This window comes from Dipodomys merriami, unplaced genomic scaffold (assembly GCF_024711535.1).
Source record: "Dipodomys merriami isolate MVZ:Mamm:240054 unplaced genomic scaffold, mDipMer1.0.p SCAF_233, whole genome shotgun sequence".
Taxonomy (NCBI): domain Eukaryota; kingdom Metazoa; phylum Chordata; class Mammalia; order Rodentia; family Heteromyidae; genus Dipodomys; species Dipodomys merriami.
The window spans coordinates 1,095,847-1,115,478 of record NW_027203749.1 but is presented as its reverse complement, the minus strand read 5'-3'; the positions used below and the strand labels follow the sequence as shown (position 1 = coordinate 1,115,478).

The following is a 19,632-nucleotide window of genomic DNA, read 5'->3' as shown; positions in this document are numbered from 1 at the left end:
TAGCTAAGGGCCTGGTGAGAGACCTTGATCATTGACTGTAAGTAGCAGGTAACAAAAGCAAGAATGTCAATTCCTCAGCAGTTCGAAGTTAGACAGATATGGACATTAGATGAACATGCTTCTAAACTTGTTTCTATTGTTCTCCTGGCTCTGGTGAAGTTTGAAAGGGCAGGCACAAAGTGGCTGATGTGACATCATCTCCTTCAACTCCTGTCCACCTGGTCTTGGGGGTCTGGGTGCTTGTTGCTGGGATAACTTATCCCAGTTGGGATTTACAGGTTTTGAAGTCAAGGCCTGGGCATTTTTCCTGGAGCACTTCAGCTCGAGGCTAGCACCCTACCACTTTGAGTCACAGGGCCACGTTTTGCAATTGGCATCCTCTAAGGCCCTAATTAAAAGGTACCAGGGGGTCAGGCAGGGAAAGACTCCTGGAGTCTCTGCAGACCCCACAGACAATATGGAAGGGCAGGAGGGGCTCCTGGAGTCCCAGGGTCTGTATGGACCTAGAACAAAACATGGGGGTCCATACTTCAGAGAATGTACATAGCCCATTTTTTAATTCTCTGCCTGATATAAGTGCACAGCAAAATCCAGTCCCTGGCACAACCTCCAAATCCGTGGGAAGGTCTGTGTCCCTTGCTATTCCTCAATCAACAGTCCTTGCCTGTGGGGGATCGAGTCCAGCCTATTCCTTTTCCCTTCTCCTCCATTTTCCCAATATTTGGGGCTGAAACCAGGAGAGGAAAACACCAGGAATAACTGGGTCCTTTCCACCTGCCTCTCACCGAGCCTTTCACCTTCTCTTTCCCAGGACTTCCTTCACTTTTTAAAAATTTTTATTTATATTTTGTTGTTGGTCATGGGACTTGAACTCTGGGCCTGGGCGCTGTCCCTCAGCTCTTCAGCTCAAGGTGAGCGCTCTACCGCTTGAGTCATAATACCACTTCCCCTTTACTGGTGGTTTATTGGAGATCAGAGTCTCAAGGTCTCACCTTCCTGGCCTGGCTTTGAACCACGATCCTCAGATCTCAGCCTCTGAGGAGCTGGGGTGGCAGGCTTGAGCCACTGGTGCCCGGCAAGGCTCTTCACTGTTTGACCAACTCCATCCAACATCCAAAAGCCTTCAGGACAAGGTAACTAGCCAGGTCTGTGGATTCCAGGAGTCTCTCCCTTCCTGTTTGTGGGGTGCCCAGAGACTTCATGAGCCTCTCCATTCCTGAAGCCCTGCACCCTGTAATTAGGAACTTTGGGGATGCCCTCTCCTAATTATTGGGATCTCTCCATCCACCTTCCCAAAGCACCAGGGACGCCTGGCTCAATGGGACAGGCTTCGTAGTCCTACTGAATTTACCAAGTTGTCTCCCAGAGACACACACCCCTTGGCATGCCTACAGTCTAATCTGAACACTCTTGGCAGACACACACCCCTTGGCATGCCTACAGTCTAATCTGAACACTGTTGGCAGACTGATTGACAGTCAAAAAAGAAAAAAACCCTGACTTGTTTGTCTACTGAAATCTGGCCTCACTAAACCATGGCCACCGCTGGCCTAAACTCGAAATCTTCAGTGTTACTCTCAGTGATTTAAACAATTCTCCAACAAAACTGAGAGTGGTCTGAGGTCCCCTAAACCTACGCCCTTCTCTGACCTCCACTCTAGTGACCCCTCTGCTCTCCTGCCTTGCTCACCAAGCCCTTCTCTGCCATGAGCTTCCCAACCATCTCCTCTAGAAAATAACTCCTTGTCGCAGCTCTATCTATCACCCCCTTTTCTCTCCTTGCCTCCCTCTTTCTCTCTTTACTTTGATGACCTCCAGCACCCAAGATCCTTTTCTCCTTCCTTGCTCTTCTAACTATACTCTTGCTATTTTAAGTTAGTCCAGATTATCTAAGCTAAAACTGTCTGTCTGCTGCAACAAACTCCTCCTGCTGAACCCTGTCCCCATGCCTGGCTATCTGTCTGTCTGCCTGGGTAGCTGACACCAGGCGGAGGTGGGCATAAACTCCAAAGGTAAAACAACAGCTAATGGCTCTGCTTAAACTCCCTCTAAACAAGTCCCTCCACACTTACACATTTCTCAACCCCCTTCTCTGGCGAATACACCTTCTTCCCATCCAGACCCTAAATACATGGGCCTCTGCTCTGGTGTTTTCATTAATCTGTCAGTGACAGTGGCTGGCTGATAAACAGTTTCTCTCTTTTACTGCTCTCTCCCTTTCTCACCCCAAAATACCCTAATTAAAATGAACCAGTCCTTTTTCTCTTTGGGACTCAATTAGTCCAATCCTTTTCTCTTTCCTGAGTCCACTCACTTCAAAATCTGGATTCTTCATTTCTCCTCTAGGAGGCTGCAGAAGAGAAATCCCTCCCTCAAACGTCTTCTAATAACTCCCTATCCAATTACTCAAACACTCACTTTTCAGCACCTTCATTATGCCACATCCTCCCTTTAAATGTCTTCAGGTGCAAAGTGCTGCCTTTTCCCTTTACAAATCTGTTCAGCCACCCCCTCCCCCAGGTCTCTTTGCAGGCTCTGGAAGCTGACCCATAGGAAGAGACAAAGGCCCCATGATGGGATTTTCTACAACCACCACTCTTCCACCAAGCTTACTCCTCTTCACTCTTTTAGGGGTTAAAACATCCAATTCATATACTAATGTGCCTCATCACCAAATCTGATTTAAAGGGTTTCTGTTCTTGTTATCAGTGTTTGTTTAAGCAGGGAAACTGTTCAGTTCTGTGTGTCAAAATTGGCTGGTGTTTTTATGCTATTGCCTATTACCTGACACTGACCAAGTGGTTTTATCTTGGACAAAATGATATCCCTTTGCCACTGGAATTCCAGAACACTTTTGGCCAATTTCCTTTTTTGCTTTAAAACCCAAAGTGTTCCTAAAAACTTTTGTTTATATGCATGTATGTGTGCACATGTTCAACATAATCTCAGTGTAATCCATAAAACCTGTTATCATGGGGTCAAAAGTCATCTTGTTCCAGTTCTTGCCACTGATGTTTCCTGAAATGTATGTTCCTGGACTGCAATTGTAAATTTGGTGTTAAACAAGTTAATTACCAAGTATACTGTTTGTTAAAAGTAAACATCTTTATCAAGGGCGGTAGTGAAAAGATTGAGATGCAGCTCAGCTCCTAGCCAGCTGAGACCCAGAACACTGTAAAGTCTACTCCTAGATGGTGAGCAGACCCTGCCCAGTACCTGCATTACCTAGGCAACTGGCACACCTGGAAGAGGTCACATTCCCATCCACTGAGGTCACTTCTGGGTCCAATATGGCCACAGCTTTCTGCCACCTGGGCCCACCTCCTTACCTGGTCCCACCTCCCTTTAGCTTGGCCTTTCCCACACTTTTCACCTCCCCTACCCTAGATAAGGCCTAGCCCAGGGTCAGATGCCTTCTTTCTCAGTCGCATGGAGTGCCAACCTGGCCTGGTTCCAGCCAGAACAATGAATAAACCTACCCCTAACCTGAACATACCAGGTGTGTGGTGTTCTAACTCAGTGGCCTCCTCTTTAAAACCCTAACAAACATCAGTAAGGAGATAAGGGAATATAAATAAAGAGGAAAGCCGGTAAAGAAGATCTTGGAGAAGGAAACTCCAGAAAGTTCTAATAGGTGGCAAATCATATGAGTATGTTGTGAATTATTAACTAGTATGTAATCGAGCTAGCTATAATTGAAATACTGATTTAACCTTTATGTCGACCTTTGGTCCTCAGCTCCACCCAGACCTGCTCTCTGCCAAGACCCACTAGAACTCACGTCTACATCAGCTCCTACCCCCAGACCCTGCTGCTAGTTACAGCAGAGGCTGCCATGCACTCTCTCTCCGGGGCAAATATGGCTCCTCTAATAAACCTTTTAGGAATCTTTCTCCTGTGCCTGCATGGTCCCCTGGCATGGATGTGATGGACCCATTCATTGATGCTTTCTGATGCAGCACCAGCATGTCATCTTCCTGTCAAATATCTTTAACCAGTCTAGGTATATATTTGTAAGCAACCCAGCAGGAGATGTGAAAGTCCACCCGAGGGACACGTTCCATCCCAGATCCTGCCTGGACCAACCTGTGTAGCTGCCTCCACCATGGCAAAAGCAGACTGGACTCTTGCCTGACTCCATCACGGCAGCTGATACCTTGTGATAGACTGCTTTAGATTTACACAAACTAAGACTCTTTCGAGACACTCTCTGTTTGCCCATGTCATTCCTGTCCACCAGTCCTGCCACCTTCTCAGCCTTTTTCCTGATCTTAAGTTTCTGGTTTTTTGGTTGGTGGTGGGGCTTGAACTCTGGGTCTGGGCGCTGTCCCTCAGCTCTTCCACTCAAGGCTAGTGCTCTACCACTTGAGCCACAGCGCCACTCCCAGCTTTCTCTGCTTATGTGGTGCTGAGGAATCGAAGGGCCTCCTGCGGGCAAGGCAAGTACTCTACCACTGAGCCATCTTCCCTGCCCTCAAGTTTCTGTTTCACTGGCTTATGGGTCTCACTCAGGACCTCAGAGCAAGTCACAGGTGTTGAAAAAAATGGAGACTGGGAAAGGAATAGGCTGGACTCCATCTTCCACAGGTGAGGACTGTGTATTGAGACAGATGAGCAAGGAGCACAACCCCTCCTGGGGTTGGAGATTGTGGGTCGAGTCTGGCCTATTCCTTTTGTTTTCCTCAAATTTCTGTGTGTAGCAGAGAGAGAATGAGAGAAAGGGGGGAAGGCTCAAGCTGGTAATACTAGCTATTCAGGGATTACAGGCATGAGTGACCAACATATTTGAATTTCTTTGAGTTTTATCGTGTATGCCAGTATTGGGGCTTGAATTTGGGGTCTGCGGGCTGTCCATGCGCATTTTTGCTCAAGGTTGGTGCTCTACTATTTGAGCCACAGCTCCACTTCTGGTTTTCTGGTGGTTTGTTGGAGATAAGAGTCTCATGGACTTTCCTGCTTGCATCGTACTCCTCAGATCTCAGCCTCCTGAGTAGCTAGATAAGAGACCTGGGCCCCAGAGACCTAACTCTGACAGTGTAATTGCAATATTTTCTCAGAGACCCTGTGAACTCAGTCTGCATTTTAAGCTGTCTTTACAAATTCTTGCTCATGGCTATTGACCCCCCAGCCCTCTGTGTAAAACCTTCCAGTAGCATCCTAACTCCTTTAATCCCAGCTACTCAGGAGGCTGAAATCTGAGGATTGTGGTTTAAAGTGAGTCCAGGCTAGAAAGTCTGTGACACTCTTATCTCCAATAAACCACAAGAAACCCTGAACTGGAGGCATAGGTCATGTGGTAGAACCTCCAGCCTTAATCCTTGAGTTCAAATCCCAGCTCTGGCACACACACACACACACACACACACACACACACACACACACACACACACACACACACACACATACACACACACACCCTGAAACGCAGTAACAAATGATTCCAAAGTAAGCAGTGGTGGTCAAGTTTCCCATGTACTGAAAGAAGGAAATGATTTTATTGGGAAAATGTTGTCAGCTTAGTTCTCTTGAGCCAAAACAGAATAGCTGACATTATGGGATGGAAGCCCTTGTGTACAACTTCTTAAGGGAAGAAAATGATAATGGCGGGAAAGTGCAGAGATATAAGTGGTAGCTGTCCTTGTATCCTGAAATTCCTCTAGCAATTATCTGGTGGATTTTTTGACTGTTTTTTTGTTTGTTTTAGAACACTGGTCACAATTGATGAGCACACTTGGACAGACAGATGCTAAGAAGAATACTTCTGGGTTGGGAACACCCTCTTTCCCTGGGTGGGGGGGAGTGGCAGGGAGAGCATCTGCCTTGCAGAAGTCCTGGGTTGCTCCTGGGCAGAAAATAGGGCCCTCCCTAGGGCCCCACACCCAGTGTCAATTTTCCCTGACTCCTCAGGTTCTGCTCTACAACTTGGGGTACACCCATCCAGATAACCAGATCTCCCAGATTCTCCCCCATGAGGAGTGCTGTCTCTGCAGCTGTTGGCAAGAACTGGAACTGGGCATCTTGTTTGCTTTATCTGGATTATACTCAGACACTAACTCCTCAGCCTAGAAACCCCACACTGAGAGTCAAGTGTAGTGAGACGCATGCGCAGAGCCAATGATCTCCTGGGGTGCCCCGTACTCTTAGACCCCCAGATCTGGTGAAGGGAGAGTGGAGGGGTTGAGGCCCCGTGGCCCCGCCTCTGGGTGAGCTGGAGAACTCAAAGGCTTCCCCCGGGAGGCAGCCTGGGGAAAACAAGACATAGAAATAGAAATAGTAGACATAGACCTAGGAATAAATAGAACTAGGGCCTGTGGGGCAGAGTGTGACCTCTGGGGGCCTCCAAGATAGGGAATTGAACCCAAGACTTTACAGCCACATGCACGGTACTGTGGCTCACGCCTGTAATCCCAGCTATTTAGAAGATCTGAGATTCAGGATTCAAAGACCACCTGGGCAGGAATCCATGAGACTCTATCTTCCATGAGCCAGCAAAAATCCAGAAGTGGGGCTGTGGTTCAAGTGATAGATTGCCAGCCTTCAACACAAAAGCTCAGGGACAGTGCCCAGGCCCTGAGTTCAAGCTCTAGAACACACACACACACACACACACACACACACACACACACACACACACACACACACACTAGACCAGATGTATTTGTTCCACAGCAGCCAGGGGTAGACAACACTTCGATCTTTAGGGTGCGGACACAGGCTTCAGGTTTAACAGGGGAACTTGGGGGACAGTGAGGAGGAGGTGGAGAAAGGCCTGTAGAGTGATCACAGCCCCAGGCTCAGGTGTGTTTAGGGGTGCTGGGGAGGGGGTGTTCCAGTGGTTCAGGGCCAGGCCTGGCTGGGACAGTGGGACCCATGGGTGCTGATGGCTGTGTCCTCTCCCATGCTTGCAAGATGGCAGCAGATGACCCTGGAGAGAAAGGCTCAGGCCATGGAGCAGAGACACAGAAATGGAGTCCTCTTCAAGCCCTGCCTGTACCCTGACCCAGGAACAGAGTTAGTTTGTCTTTCACTCTCTCCCTCTAAGGTGCTGTGCCAAGGGACAAAAGTTACACATCAGGCAAACAGTACATTTCTGTTTTGGACAAGGTCCCAGCGGGCCCCAGATCCTCCGTATCAAGGCCATGTGGAACATTATCTTTTGTGGGGGATGGGAGAAGCAGCTCCTGGGACAGCAGCTCTGGTTTAGGGGGGTGAAAGTGCTTCCAAAGGCCCAGAGAGGGAAAACCAAACCAGCATCCCCAGTGTCTCACACCTCCTTTTCCCAGACCCCCTCCCCTCCACTCCTTTGCATCAGTGTCACCAGGAAGAGGGGACCCGCCCCCCCTTTATGACACATCTGGGTGGAGCCTTGGATGCCACAGGAAGGAGAGAGGAGGGAAAGAGCAGATATGATCACTGCACCATCTCAGCCTCTAACTTAGGTCCTGTATGCTAATGAAGGGCCAAGTCTGCCAGGATGTGTGCTAATGAGGCTATTATATAAGGTGGGGCAGGGTGGGTGAAGTAGTTGGGGGCAGCTGGGAAGGGACTTGGCCCTCCAGTTAGAGCAGAATTTACACTTCATAAGGAAATTTCGGTTGGTATTCCAGGTTACTGCCCCTTTCTGGAGATAAAGTTCTTGAAAACTGGCTGTGTCTGGGTATTCACTTTCTTCTTCCAAGAAGCAGAACTAACTAGGAAGCTGCAGAATGCAGGCCTGAGGGATGCAGACCTGGTCACCCTTCACAGCCCATTTCTCAGTCCAGGCCCGTGTCCAGCCCAGGGGATCTATCTGCAGCCACAGCTGGCTGACAGGGGACAAGAAAGAAAATGTGTGCTTCTAAAAGAGTGACTACAAATAAAATGAAACAAAACACCAAACCAGGTGCTGGTGGTCACGCCTGTCATCCCAGCTACTTCAGGAGGCTGAGATCTGAGGATCAGGGCAGGAAAGTCTGTGAGAAGCACCAAAGAAGAGACAGGGGAGCTGTGGCTCAAATGGTAGAGTGCCCAGCCTAGAGCAAAAACCAAGCAGACACACACACCCACAAACCCAGGCCTTAAATTCCTAGGCCTTCAATTCAGGAGCAGCACAGAGATAAAAGACAAAGCATAGCAAAAGTCCACTCAAATGTCAAAAGTAAAATGGGATTATAACTAAAACATTCTTGGGCTGGGAACATGGCTTAGTGGTGGAGTGCTTGCCTTGCATGCATGAAGCCCTGGGTTCGATTCCTCAGTAGCATATACACACAAAAAGCCGGAAGTAGTGCTGTGGCTCAAGTGGTAGAATGCTAGCCTTGAGCAAAAGAAGCTCAGGGATAGCACCCAGGCCCTGAGTTCAAGCCCCATGACTGGCAAACAACAATAAAAACAGAAATGAAACATTCTTGCTTTTGATCACAAGATCAGCAATAGGCATTGCTCTTTATGGGGTTCTGTTCTTTTTAAGTAATTATGATCTGTGTAAATGTTTATATTTGAACTTAACAGCCATGTGTGTGCTTTACAAGCATAAGCATGAATGGGATATTACCAGAATTACCAGAATCAGAAACTTCTAGAAATGCCAAATTAAAGATTCAAACTCATTCTGAAAATTTGTCTCCTCAAAGTGAGCAAAAATGTGAATATTCTTTTGCTTTTGGCTTGTGTGTGTCTGTGTGTGAATGCGCCTACACATGGGTCGGGTTTGAACTCAGGGCTTCATGGCTGTTTCTGAGCTTTTATTACTTTTTGCTCAAAGCTGGTGCTGTTGTAAATCATCCCAGAAGCCACATGTCAAAATATCCAATATTGGAGTCTTTAGTATACAGTTAACCTGCTGCAGGCCACCAGTTGTTACAAAGGCCTGCAGCATGCAAATACACAGAACACAGCTAGGAAACATGTTAAAGAGGAAAGAACAGGAGCAATACCAAGAAGCCAATTCAGCTCCAATGGAGACCTGAACTGGGACACCATGATGACTGTAGACGAACCAGGAGACAGGACACAGGACAGGACCACAGAGACACACGTGGCATGGAGCCTCAAGGCTTGGCTGGTCTGGGCATAAGTAGGTCTGCGCAGGGGGCAGATCTTCAGGAAATTCCCAGTTCCTGGCACTGCACTGACAGATTTAAGTGTCTTCCCCTGCCTCCAGGAGTCTGGGCAGGCCCATTACCTGGGAGGAAGGTGATGAGGGAGGGGGTGTTCCTACCCCCAACATGAAGACAAGATGCCAGATCTATAATCCACCACGTAGCCAATATGGCACCTGACCTTCTTACTTAAGTGTCTTTTTCTTTGTTTATTAGTGGTTAACTTGGACTTTGTTCACGCTCTTGCAATAAATCTTGGTATGACTAAAGTTTACTATTGTGAGGTCTGCCCTGGGAAGGTAGAGCAGACTCCATCCTCCTCTTGGTTAGTCTCCACCCAGTAGCTGTGGTCCACAGGTGAAAATGGCTCCCGTGGAGGCCATCACCTCCCTCCCTCACTGAGCTCACTTGGGTATTTGGTGTGGCCACACCTGCCCCTGCCCTTGGTCCTGGCCCTGGTGTGGTTCCATCTTTTTTATTCCTGCTGTGCTTGAAAATAAACCATCCCCTTCGCTGAGTACCATGTGCTGCTCTCTCTTTTCTCAACTGCCAATTTAATTTACCTAACAATATTTATCACTATTATTATTATTATTATTATTATTATTATTATTATTATATACCAGCCACCATGCTGGCTGCGTTTTTATTTTACTGTAGCAGGCTTTGAAGTCTGGACTTTACACTGGCTTCGACAGTTGAGCTACATCTGCAGTGCAGCCCAGACTTTCATTAAGTTTGCATTTTGTTTAAAATATGTTATCAGCGTGTACGTATATGTAATATACCCATATATTTATATTACATAATATATATTTGTTATTGTGGTCAAAGGAAATGGGGAACTTGCACAATTAGAAGCAGCAGTATTTATCTGGAAGTGTCTTGCACTTCCGTTGACTTAGCTTGGGTGTGTGTTGGGCGGGATCACAGCTGCTATTTATATGGGGTTTTCTCCGTTTCTCTGGCACAGATCAGCTTCTAGAGACCGACTATTCTGTGTGAGACTCGCTTCAGGTGTGTGAGTACTGAGTCTGCGTGCTACACTGCCTGTTTTGAGCGGTTTCTCGCTGCTCTAGGCCGGTTTGCAGAGCTGTCCTGCGTCTGGCCATGGATCTGAGCATTCTCCAGCTCACAGCTGTGTGCCTGTTACTAGTACTTAGAATCTGCTTTTTCAGTTTTGTTCTTTTCTTTGTTAGGCAACTCTATTATTTGTGTCAAATTCCTATCTCTTCATGCTTTAGGAATTTATTTATTTCTGTGGGCTCATTTTTCGTGTGTGTTTTGTTTTTTTGCTTTTGTTTTAAATTTATTATTATTATTGAAGTGTGCTATATTTGAGCTTTTCCACTCGAGGCTGGCACTGTACCATGTAAGCCACCTCCCCTCCACATAACTTTTTGGTGGTTATGGAGTTTTTGGTGGTTAAGGAGTTGAGCGATTTCACAAACTTTCCTCTCCTAGATTTTTCAATCCCAGATGTTCAAGATAAGATCTCAGCCTCTGAGCCTATCAGCTGCCTGTCCAGCTTCATTATTATTTTTTGAAAAAATAGATCTCAGCTTAGGTGCCCAGCTTATTTATTATTATTATTATTATTATTATTATTATTATTATTATTATTATTATTATTATTTTAACTGAGCTCAGCTGGGAATTCTCCCTCCCAACCAACCCTCCCTCCTCCCCCCTCCCCATTGTTCTATCCTGGAATGTGTGGTTTAAATGGGTGGAAATTGAGAGGCACCTGGGCATTGTAAAATCATTCTGAACCTATGGATCATGTCATTTGTAATGAATTGTTCATATCCTAATTCCTCTCCTGGGTTAGTTTTGTTTTCTTTTCTCTCTCAGGTATAGGAACGAGGAAAGGGCTCTGGTTGTTAGGAAGTGTGTTTGCATAGCTCTGATGTGATTGTAGCCAGCTCCAAGGTTACATCCATGAGTCATAGGCCCAGTCGTCCTGCCTAAAAAGAGCCAGGAGGAAAAAAAATGACATCTCTGGAAACTTCAGTGGGAATGTTACAGGGAGATTTCTCTTCCACAGAGGACTCAGAAAGCAGGAAAGCAGGTAAGCAGGTAACCCCATTCATGAGTCCCAAGGCAGACAATTCCAGGTCAGGCTCCTTAAGGTTGCAATCTGCCACAAAGGCAGCTCAGTCTGGGATGGAGGGAGGGAAGGTTGGATCTGGGATGTGTGACTTGAGTTGGGGTAACATTTTTGTGGCTAGAGATGAATGGGAAGTGTGCTGGAGGGGAGCAGAGGTGTGTTTTTGTTACTTGATTCCTCCTCTTTCTTTATTCTTCCTCATCCTTCTCTTCCCTCTTCTTCCTCTTTTTCTCTTTCCCAATTAGTTGGTGCCTAACTTCATTTACACTGGGGCAGGATTGCAAACTAGTCATCATAATCTTGCAATGTATACTGCAACCCTTGCAGAATTTGTCCTGAAGCAGGGCTTTGGTGATTCATGTCTGTCATCCTAGCTACTCAGGAGGCTGAGATCTGAGGATCATCGTTTGAAGCCAGCTCAGGTGGGGAAGTCGTGAGACTCACCTCCAGTAAATCACCAACTAGCTGGGCTCAAGGCCTGGCTGTAGAGGTCAAGTAGCAATCCTGAGCAAAAAGACTGGCTCAAGGCACTAGTGTACACACACACACACACACACACACACACACACACACACACACACACACACAGAACTAAGTTAGCAGGAAATTGTGGGTGACACAGTTAAATTATCATCTGTTGATCTCTTGAAGGAAGTCACAATAGTAAATTTAGTTCTTTTGGTAAGATTCTTGAAAAAAAACAAGGTGTTGGGGTTTTTTTTCTTCCTCATGCTCTAGTGCTTGCTTTAAACTGAGAGCCAGAAATCCAGCAAACACAGGGACGGGCTAGAGTAAGTACAAAAGAAATTGCAGGAAGCTTCTGTGTGCAGGCAGCGGTGCCCATGACTTTTGGGTAAATGTGGAAGGTAACTGGTGAGGAGGGTAAACAGGCATACCTGCTTAGAAATGTCCTTAAATGGTTGGGCCATTGGTGTTTCCAGAAAGAAGGCGTGCAAGTTCCATTCCAGCTGGAGTCCCTGTGTGTTTGGTTTAATGTGACAATAAAATACTTATATAAAGATTGCTCACTGTTTATATATATAAAACATGTATCATAACATATCATACACATGTTTTATGTAATATATGATACAAAATAATATGGTATATAGATATCTAACAACATAATATACTACATTACATACATGCTATAGCTTATAGCATATATACTATGATATACAGTATATATACTCTATATTATGATACATAATATAGCATCATTTAGTATATATGATATGCTCTATATCATACATAGAATTCATATTTTATATTGTAAAATATATATCATACTGTTATATTTTCTATTGTTTTTAATTTTATAAGTTTTTGTATCTTATTACATATATTTTTATTTCATGTTAAATATACTTCATATCATATAGTATAATATATGATATATAGTGGATAGTACTCTTATATTATATCTTATATAAAATAATATGTAGATTATCTGACTATATTATACTTTACATAATATATCTTTTATTGTAATGTTTATAAGATAAAACACAATATGTATATATAATTATAATATATGACATAATGACCATAGTATGTAGTATAAGAGTATATATAGTGGAATATTATCTAGTGTAATACAGTATAAAGTTATATCATGTTATACACACTATATATTAATGAGAGCATAAACTAGATAGTATGTCATGTATTATGACAAATTTATAGCAGCTATCATATACCATATGATCACGCTGGCGCTTGAACTCAGGGGCTGGGCGCTGTCTCTTAGCTTTTCCTCTCAAGACTGGTGCCCTACCACTTGAACCACAGCGCCACTTCTGGCCTTTGCTATGTATGTGGTGCTGAGGAATCAAATCCAGGGCTTCATGAAGTGGGGACTGTCTCCCTTCTATGTCTTTCATTAGATTCAAATCTCCTATTTCTATGTTTCCAGTGAAAGATATCCCAGGAAAATGCCTAGGAATTTTGTCACCCATCACACCCAGAAAATATTACTGCTCTGTGCTCATTAATGTTGTTCTGCTTGCAACTGTACTTGGACTTGTTGCTCTGCTTATGGCAGGTGAGTCGCTTCCAATGCAGAATGTGCGGGTAGCCCTGGGGTCTGGGCAGGGGAAAGGAATGGTTGATGAGCAGCTAATCCATTTTCTCTGCGTCAGTGAACAAAACAGAAAACCGTATTCCGGAGACAAGGCTGTTTTCCTCTTGCCCAAGAGACTGGATTGCATTTGGGAATAAGTGTTATTATTTTTCTGATGATATAAGGAACTGGACGTCCAGTCAGGCCTTCTGTGCATCCTTTGGTGCCAATCTGGTCAAGTTTGACAGCAAGGAAGAGTTGGTAAGAAATGCTTTTGGGGCTCTTCTTTTCTGTGACATGCTAAAAGACACCCTGAAATTGGACAGGTTGTATAAGGTGGAAGCTAAAACAGAATGAAGGGCGGTTGTCAGTGGCTCACACCTATAATCCCAGCTCCTCAGGAGGCTGCGATCTGAGGATCATGATTTCCAAGCCAACCTGTGCAAGAACCTCAGTGAGACTCTTGTCTGTAGTTAAGCAGCCAAAAAGAGCTGGAATGAGAGCTGTGGCTCAAGTGTTAAAGCCTTGAACAAGAGAGCTCAAGGACAAGGCTGGGAATGTGGCTTAGTGACAGAGCACTAGTCTTGAGCAAAAGCAGCTCAGGGACAGTGCCCAGACCCTGAGTTCAAGCCCCAGTACCGGCATATACACACACATGAAAAGAAAAAGGCAAATAAGTAATTACACCTAATAAATAGCTACTTAGGACGCTGAGAAGTGAGATCACAGTTCAAAACCAGCCCCTGGCCTGGGGGAAAAGAAAAGGAAAAATAAAACCATCTGAAAGATAAGGACTCATATTTTCAACTTACTGTGTTTGTTACAGAATTTCTTGGAAAGACACAGAGATTTGTATGACCGTTGGATTGGCCTTAGAAGAGAATCTCCACAGCATAGTTGGAAGTGGACAGACAACACCAAGTTCAGCAACTTGTTTGTATCAGCCATCTTTTTGTTTCTTTGTTCTGTGCCAGACCTGGGGTTTGAACTCAGGTCCTGGATGCTGTCCCTGAGCTTCTTTGGCTCAAGGCTACCGCTCTATCACTTGAGCCACAGAGCCACTTCTGGCTTTTTCTGTGTATGTGGTACTGAGGAATCGAACCCAGGACTTCATGCATGCTGGGCAAGCGCTCTACCACTGAGCCATACTCCCAGCCCAAGCCTGTGAGACCCTCATCTCCCATTTACACCAAAATGCTGGAAGTGGAGCTGTGACTCAATTGCTAGAGTGCAAAAGCTCAGGAACAGGGACCAGGTCCCTGAGTTCATATCCCTGGACCAGCACATGAACAAACACAAAAACTAAAACCAAAAAGCAGAATGGAGGCGCAAAAAATAATGGCAAAGCTGGGCGCCCGTGGCTCATGCCTGTCATCCCAGCTACTCAGGGGGCTGAAATCTGAGGAAAGCAGTTCAAAGCCAGCCTGGGCAGGAAAGTCCGTGACTCTATCTCCAATGAACCACTGGAAGTGGTGCTGTGGGTCAAGCGGTAGAGCACTAGCCTTGAGCTGAAGAGCTCAGCGCAATGCCCAGGCCCAGAGTTCAAGTCCCACGACTTACAAAGAAAAACAAATAACAATAAGGATGGCAAAAAAACAAGTATAAATGGTGCCGATGTCTCAAACCTGGAATGCTAACGACTCAGGAGGCTGAGATCTGAAGTTTGAGTTTCGAGGCCAGCCTGGACAGGAAAGTCAATCTCTAACGAACCACTAGAAAAATAGAAGTGGTGCTGTGGTTCAAGTGGTAGAGCGCCAGCCTTGAGCAAAAGGAGCTCAGGACTGACAAAAAGGAAAAAGAAAGTGTATACTCCAATATCAATATGTGCTATTTCTCTGTTTGTTTCTAGGACTGAGGTGAGGGGAACTGGGGAGTGCGCCTATCTGAACGCAGTGGGCATCAGCAGCGGGCGGTTCTACACGGAGCTGAAGTGGATCTGCAGCAAGCCGAGCAGCTACGTGCAGTGTGCAGCGACCTCGGGGTCCTTTCTGCAAGGGGTCTCCTGGCTGGGGCTCATGACGCTCATCCTTACTGGGCAGATATATATGCATATATTTTATTAGAATATCTAAATATTCTGTGTAAATACAGATAGATAGGTATATGCATATGTTTTAATAGAATACCGTCCTATCTGGAGGCACAAGCACCCTGACAGGACAGGGAAAGCTAGCTTCTGCAGAAAACCCTGGGCCAGAGGCAGCAGTCAGCTCCCCTTTCATACCTCATGTGGCAGGCCCTGCCCCTGGGCTCCCATTGGCTAAGCTGAGGCCTCTCTGCTCCCATTGGCTGGCTGAGCTCAGGTCCACAACCTGCAGAAGAAAGTAGCTTCATAGCGCCTTAGCCATAAAGGAAGAAGAAAATAGAGTTGCCTTGGCCTCTACTTACCACTTTGTAGGGCAAGAAACAACAGGTCTACCACAACGGTAGGGAGAAGTCTTATAATTTCTTTTTTGTGTGTGTTTCCATATATTTTTTTATTTTTTTATTTATTTATTTATTTTTATTTTTATTTGTGAACATACTGTACAGAGGGGTTACAATTACATGGGCAGGATAATGCGTACATTTCTTACCAAGCATTGCAGCCTCCTCCTTTTGTTTACCCTTCACATCACTTCCCAGCCTCCCCCCTCCCCCCCCCATCCCAATCCTTCTCCTTCCCCCCTTCCACCCCCCCCCCCACCGACGTTGTAAAGCTCGTTTTGGACATGACAACTTGTACTTCTCATTGTTGCAACAGGTCCACCTGTATCCTTAAACAACTGGTTTTTCCCCATCTCCTCCACAAGTTATACTGACATCAAATATAGTGAAAGCAGGGGTTATACTGTGGGGGAGGGTCATACAAAGCAACAAAGAGATAATCTTATAAATGCGTTAGAAACACATGCATGAAAGAAAAAAACATTAAAATACATATCTAAGGGTTCATTTTCCTGACATCACATTATCTGACCTTTTCCGCTTGACTCATACATATACTAGATATTACAAATAAGGGAAACCATGGGACCTATGTTTCTTTGGGCCTGGCTTACTTCACTTAATATAATTTTTTCCAAGTTTTTCCATTTCCTAACAAATGGGGCAATGTCATTCTTTCTGATGGAGGCATAGATTTCCATTGTGTATATATACCACATTTTCTTGATCCATTCATCTACTGAGGGGCATCTGGGTTGGTTCCATATCTTAGCTATGGTAAATAATGCTGCAATAAACATTGTTGTGTTGGTAGCTTTAGTGTGGTCTTGTTTGTAGACATTTGGGTAAATGCCCAAAAGTGGGATTGCTGGGTCATAGGGGAGTTCTATGTGAAGTCTTTTGAGGAACCTCCATACTACTTTCCAAAGTGGTTGAACAAGTTTACATTCCCACCAACAATGCAGTAAGGTTCCTTTCTGTCCACATCCCCTGCAGCATCTGTTAAGCTTTATAATTTCTATATACAGTTGCTGCATTGTTTTTGGTTTTCCTTTTTTGGGTGAGTTGCTTGTCCTAGAGCTTGAACTCTGGGCTTTTTCACTTAGGGCCACCTCTCTGCCACTTGGAGCCACAGCTCTACTTCCAGCTTTTTGTTGGCTGATTGGACGTCAGAGTCTCCAATTTGTCTGCCCAGGCTGGCTTTGAACTTCCATCCTCTGATCTCAGCCTCCTGAGTTTCCAAGAGCCTCCCCACAGTGCTGGGCTAGTTGAAAACACAATATGTGGGGCTGGCTTTGAATCATGATCTTCAGATCTCAGCCACCTCAGTAGCTAGGATTACAGGCATGAGCCACCAGCACCTACACTGTACTGATGATTCCCAACAAGGATGAAATAGCACATTATAAAGCTTCTCTATCTTGTAATATAATTTGTATATAAATGCCTTAGTGGTCTGGGAATGTGGTTCAATGGTAGAGAGCTTGCCTAGCATGCATGAAGCCCTGGGTTCAATTCCTCTGTACCACATACACAGAAAAAGCCAGAAGTGGCCTTGTTGCTCAAGTGGTAGAGTGCTAGCTTTGAGCCAAACAGGCTTAAGGACAGTGCCCAGACCCTGAGTTCAAGCCCCAGGACTGGCAAAACAAAGAAAAAGGCTATGTATATTTGTGTTGATTATTAGTATATTTGTGCATTATTATTTGTATATTGTACAGAAGTGGGTAACAATTTGACAAGTGTTGCAGACCATGAGGTGGCCGCAGCTGGCAACGTGGGAGCCAAGATTGCCAGCCACGGACTCCAATGCTCTGGGCTGAAAGCACTTATGCTTGTATTTGAGGAAGTGGTTTCCTCGGCTTTGGGTCTGACAGCTTGTCTGAGGGAGGATGGGAAACAAAGATTGTTTTCTTGTATATGTGTGTGTATGTTTTTTATTGCAAAAATACTGTACTGAGGGCTCACAGTTACATGAGCAAGGTAATGAGTACAGTTCCTATCGAGCATTGTTGCCTCCTTTGTTTTCCCCTCACTATCCCTTCCTTCCCACCCTCCCAAATTACTCCCTGCCCCCCCGAAAAGACTATTTAAAATAGAATGAGGAAGGATGCATACTGCATGCACTTGTTGGCAAGTTAAGTCCTGGATTCATGTGATGAAAGCCTCTGACAAATATAGAAAGTGTAGAGAGCTGAGGCTTTTGCTGGAATAAACAGAGCTGTGCCTTCAGCCTTCTCTCCACCTCCTTCACCCATCTCTTTGCCCCCCCCAGGCGCCCCTGTTTGTGCCCTGGCTAGACTGGGCCAACTGGTGTGTGAACAGGACCTGAGGAAATCCCATGGAGGACTTCTCGAGCACAGCAATAGTTTGGTTAGGGGACCGCAAAGCACAGTAGTGGAAGAGGAAAGGAGACATAAAATCGGGGTGTTTCTTTCTTTCATTTTGGTTGTGGAACTTGAAATCAGGGCCTGGGCATTGTCCCTCAGCTCTTCAGCTCAAGGCTGGGGCTCTACCCCTTGAGCCACAGCACCACTTCCGGCTTTTTCTGCTTATGTGGTGTTAAGGAATCAAACCGCGGGCCTCCTGCACGCGAGGCAAGCACTCTACCACTGAGCCAACTTCCCAACCTAGAAAGGTGACTGTTTCTGAAGCTCTCTTGGCCCTCGTGAGGCAAAAGGGCTGCGAGATTAGTTCAGAGAGGCTAGAGTCATTTTTGAGGTTGTAGAAAAATCTCTGTCCCTGGTTCCCCAAAGAGGGAAAGGTGGATTTGACTACATGGCAGAAGGTGGTTCAAGAATTAAGAAAATAGAGGAAAAGATGCTTTTCCTCCCTCAGACATTTTCTGTTTGGAATAAGAGAGTCTTGACCCCAATCACCAGAATTGAAATTGTTTCTATAAAATCCTTGTGTGAGGAGAAAATAAAGTGACCCTCCTTTGTACATCAGATGTGGAGGGAGAGGGCTGTCAGTCCCAGTGCAGGAGTGTTAGAAGCCTTGAAAGTCTGTGTCATGGGGCTGGGAAGGTGGCTCCGTGGTAGAGTGCTTGCCTTGCATGCCTGAGGCTCTGGGTTGGATTCCTCAGCACCATGTAAGCAGAAAAAGCCAGAAGTGCGGTAGAGTGCTAGCCTTTAGCTGAAGAGCTGAGGGACAGTGCCCAGACCCAGAGTTCAGGGAAAAAGAAAAGAAAAAAAAGTGTGTCCGGTTTTCCACACTCTTGTAAAGAAAACAAAGACCCTCCAAGGCCACGGCCAGCCCCCATGCCCAGCTCTGTAAGAGCTCCCTGCTCACTCCTGTCAACCTAGCTGCTCAAGAGGTTGAGATCTGACGATCATGGTTCAGGGCCTGCTCGGGCCGGAAACTCTATGAGACTCTTATCTCCAATAAACCACTAGAAAACTGGAAGTGGCACTGTGTCTCAAGTGCCCAGGCCTAGAATTCAATGACCCACCAAAAAAGAAAAGTGGAGAAGGGGGAGGAATTACCACCTGCTCTTAATTCAGACTCCTCCACCTATGTCTGCAGTCCAAAAGGCTATTCTGACTGCTAAAATACTGGGGACTTCCAACTTTGTCTTACAAGATGGAGCTATTGTCTTTATGGATTTGCCCCCAACAAATTAAGACTGAAAATGGTCCTGCTTGTATTTCTCAAGCCTTTAAAACACTGTGCCGGTGGTTCACACCTGTCATCATAGCTACTCAGGAGGCTGAGATGGGAGGATCGCAGTCCAAAGCCAGTCCAGGCAGGACAGTCTACTGTTACCTCCAATAATCCACTAGAAAATCAGTAGTGGGGCTGTTTCTCAAGTGGTAGAGCACTTGGCTTGAGCTGAAGAGCTGAGAAACAGCATCCAGGCCCAGAGTTCAAGCCCCATGACTGGCCAAAAGGAAAAACAAAAACAAAAAAAACACTGTGCTCACAAATACACATTACTCTTACCACAGGTATTCCCT

At 45.6% G+C, this 19,632-nt stretch overlaps 1 protein-coding gene across 1 annotated transcript; it reads left to right on the top strand.

Moving 5' to 3' along the window:
* The first annotated feature begins 10,058 nt into the window (after nt 1-10,058).
* On the top strand, nt 10,059-16,492 carry LOC138835354 (C-type lectin domain family 2 member D11-like). Its single transcript, XM_070033956.1, has 6 exons — nt 10,059-10,097; nt 10,935-11,151; nt 13,106-13,234; nt 13,332-13,513; nt 14,079-14,185; nt 15,102-16,492. Exons 2-6 carry the CDS (start codon nt 11,073-11,075, stop codon nt 15,313-15,315), a joined length of 711 nt encoding a protein of 236 aa, XP_069890057.1. The 5' UTR covers nt 10,059-10,097; nt 10,935-11,072; the 3' UTR covers nt 15,316-16,492.
* The last annotated feature ends 3,140 nt before the right edge of the window (nt 16,493-19,632 follow it).

Excerpts from the sequence above, each read along its gene's own strand:
- LOC138835354 (XM_070033956.1), top strand. The coding sequence starts at position 11,073 with ATGACATCTCTGGAAACTTCAGTGGGAATGTTACAGGGAGATTTCTCT. Across the intron at positions 13,235-13,331 it reads TGTTGCTCTGCTTATGGCAG|TGAACAAAACAGAAAACCGT; the intron begins GTGAGTCGCTTC and ends TCTCTGCGTCAG. Across the intron at positions 13,514-14,078 it reads TTGACAGCAAGGAAGAGTTG|AATTTCTTGGAAAGACACAG; the intron begins GTAAGAAATGCT and ends TGTTTGTTACAG.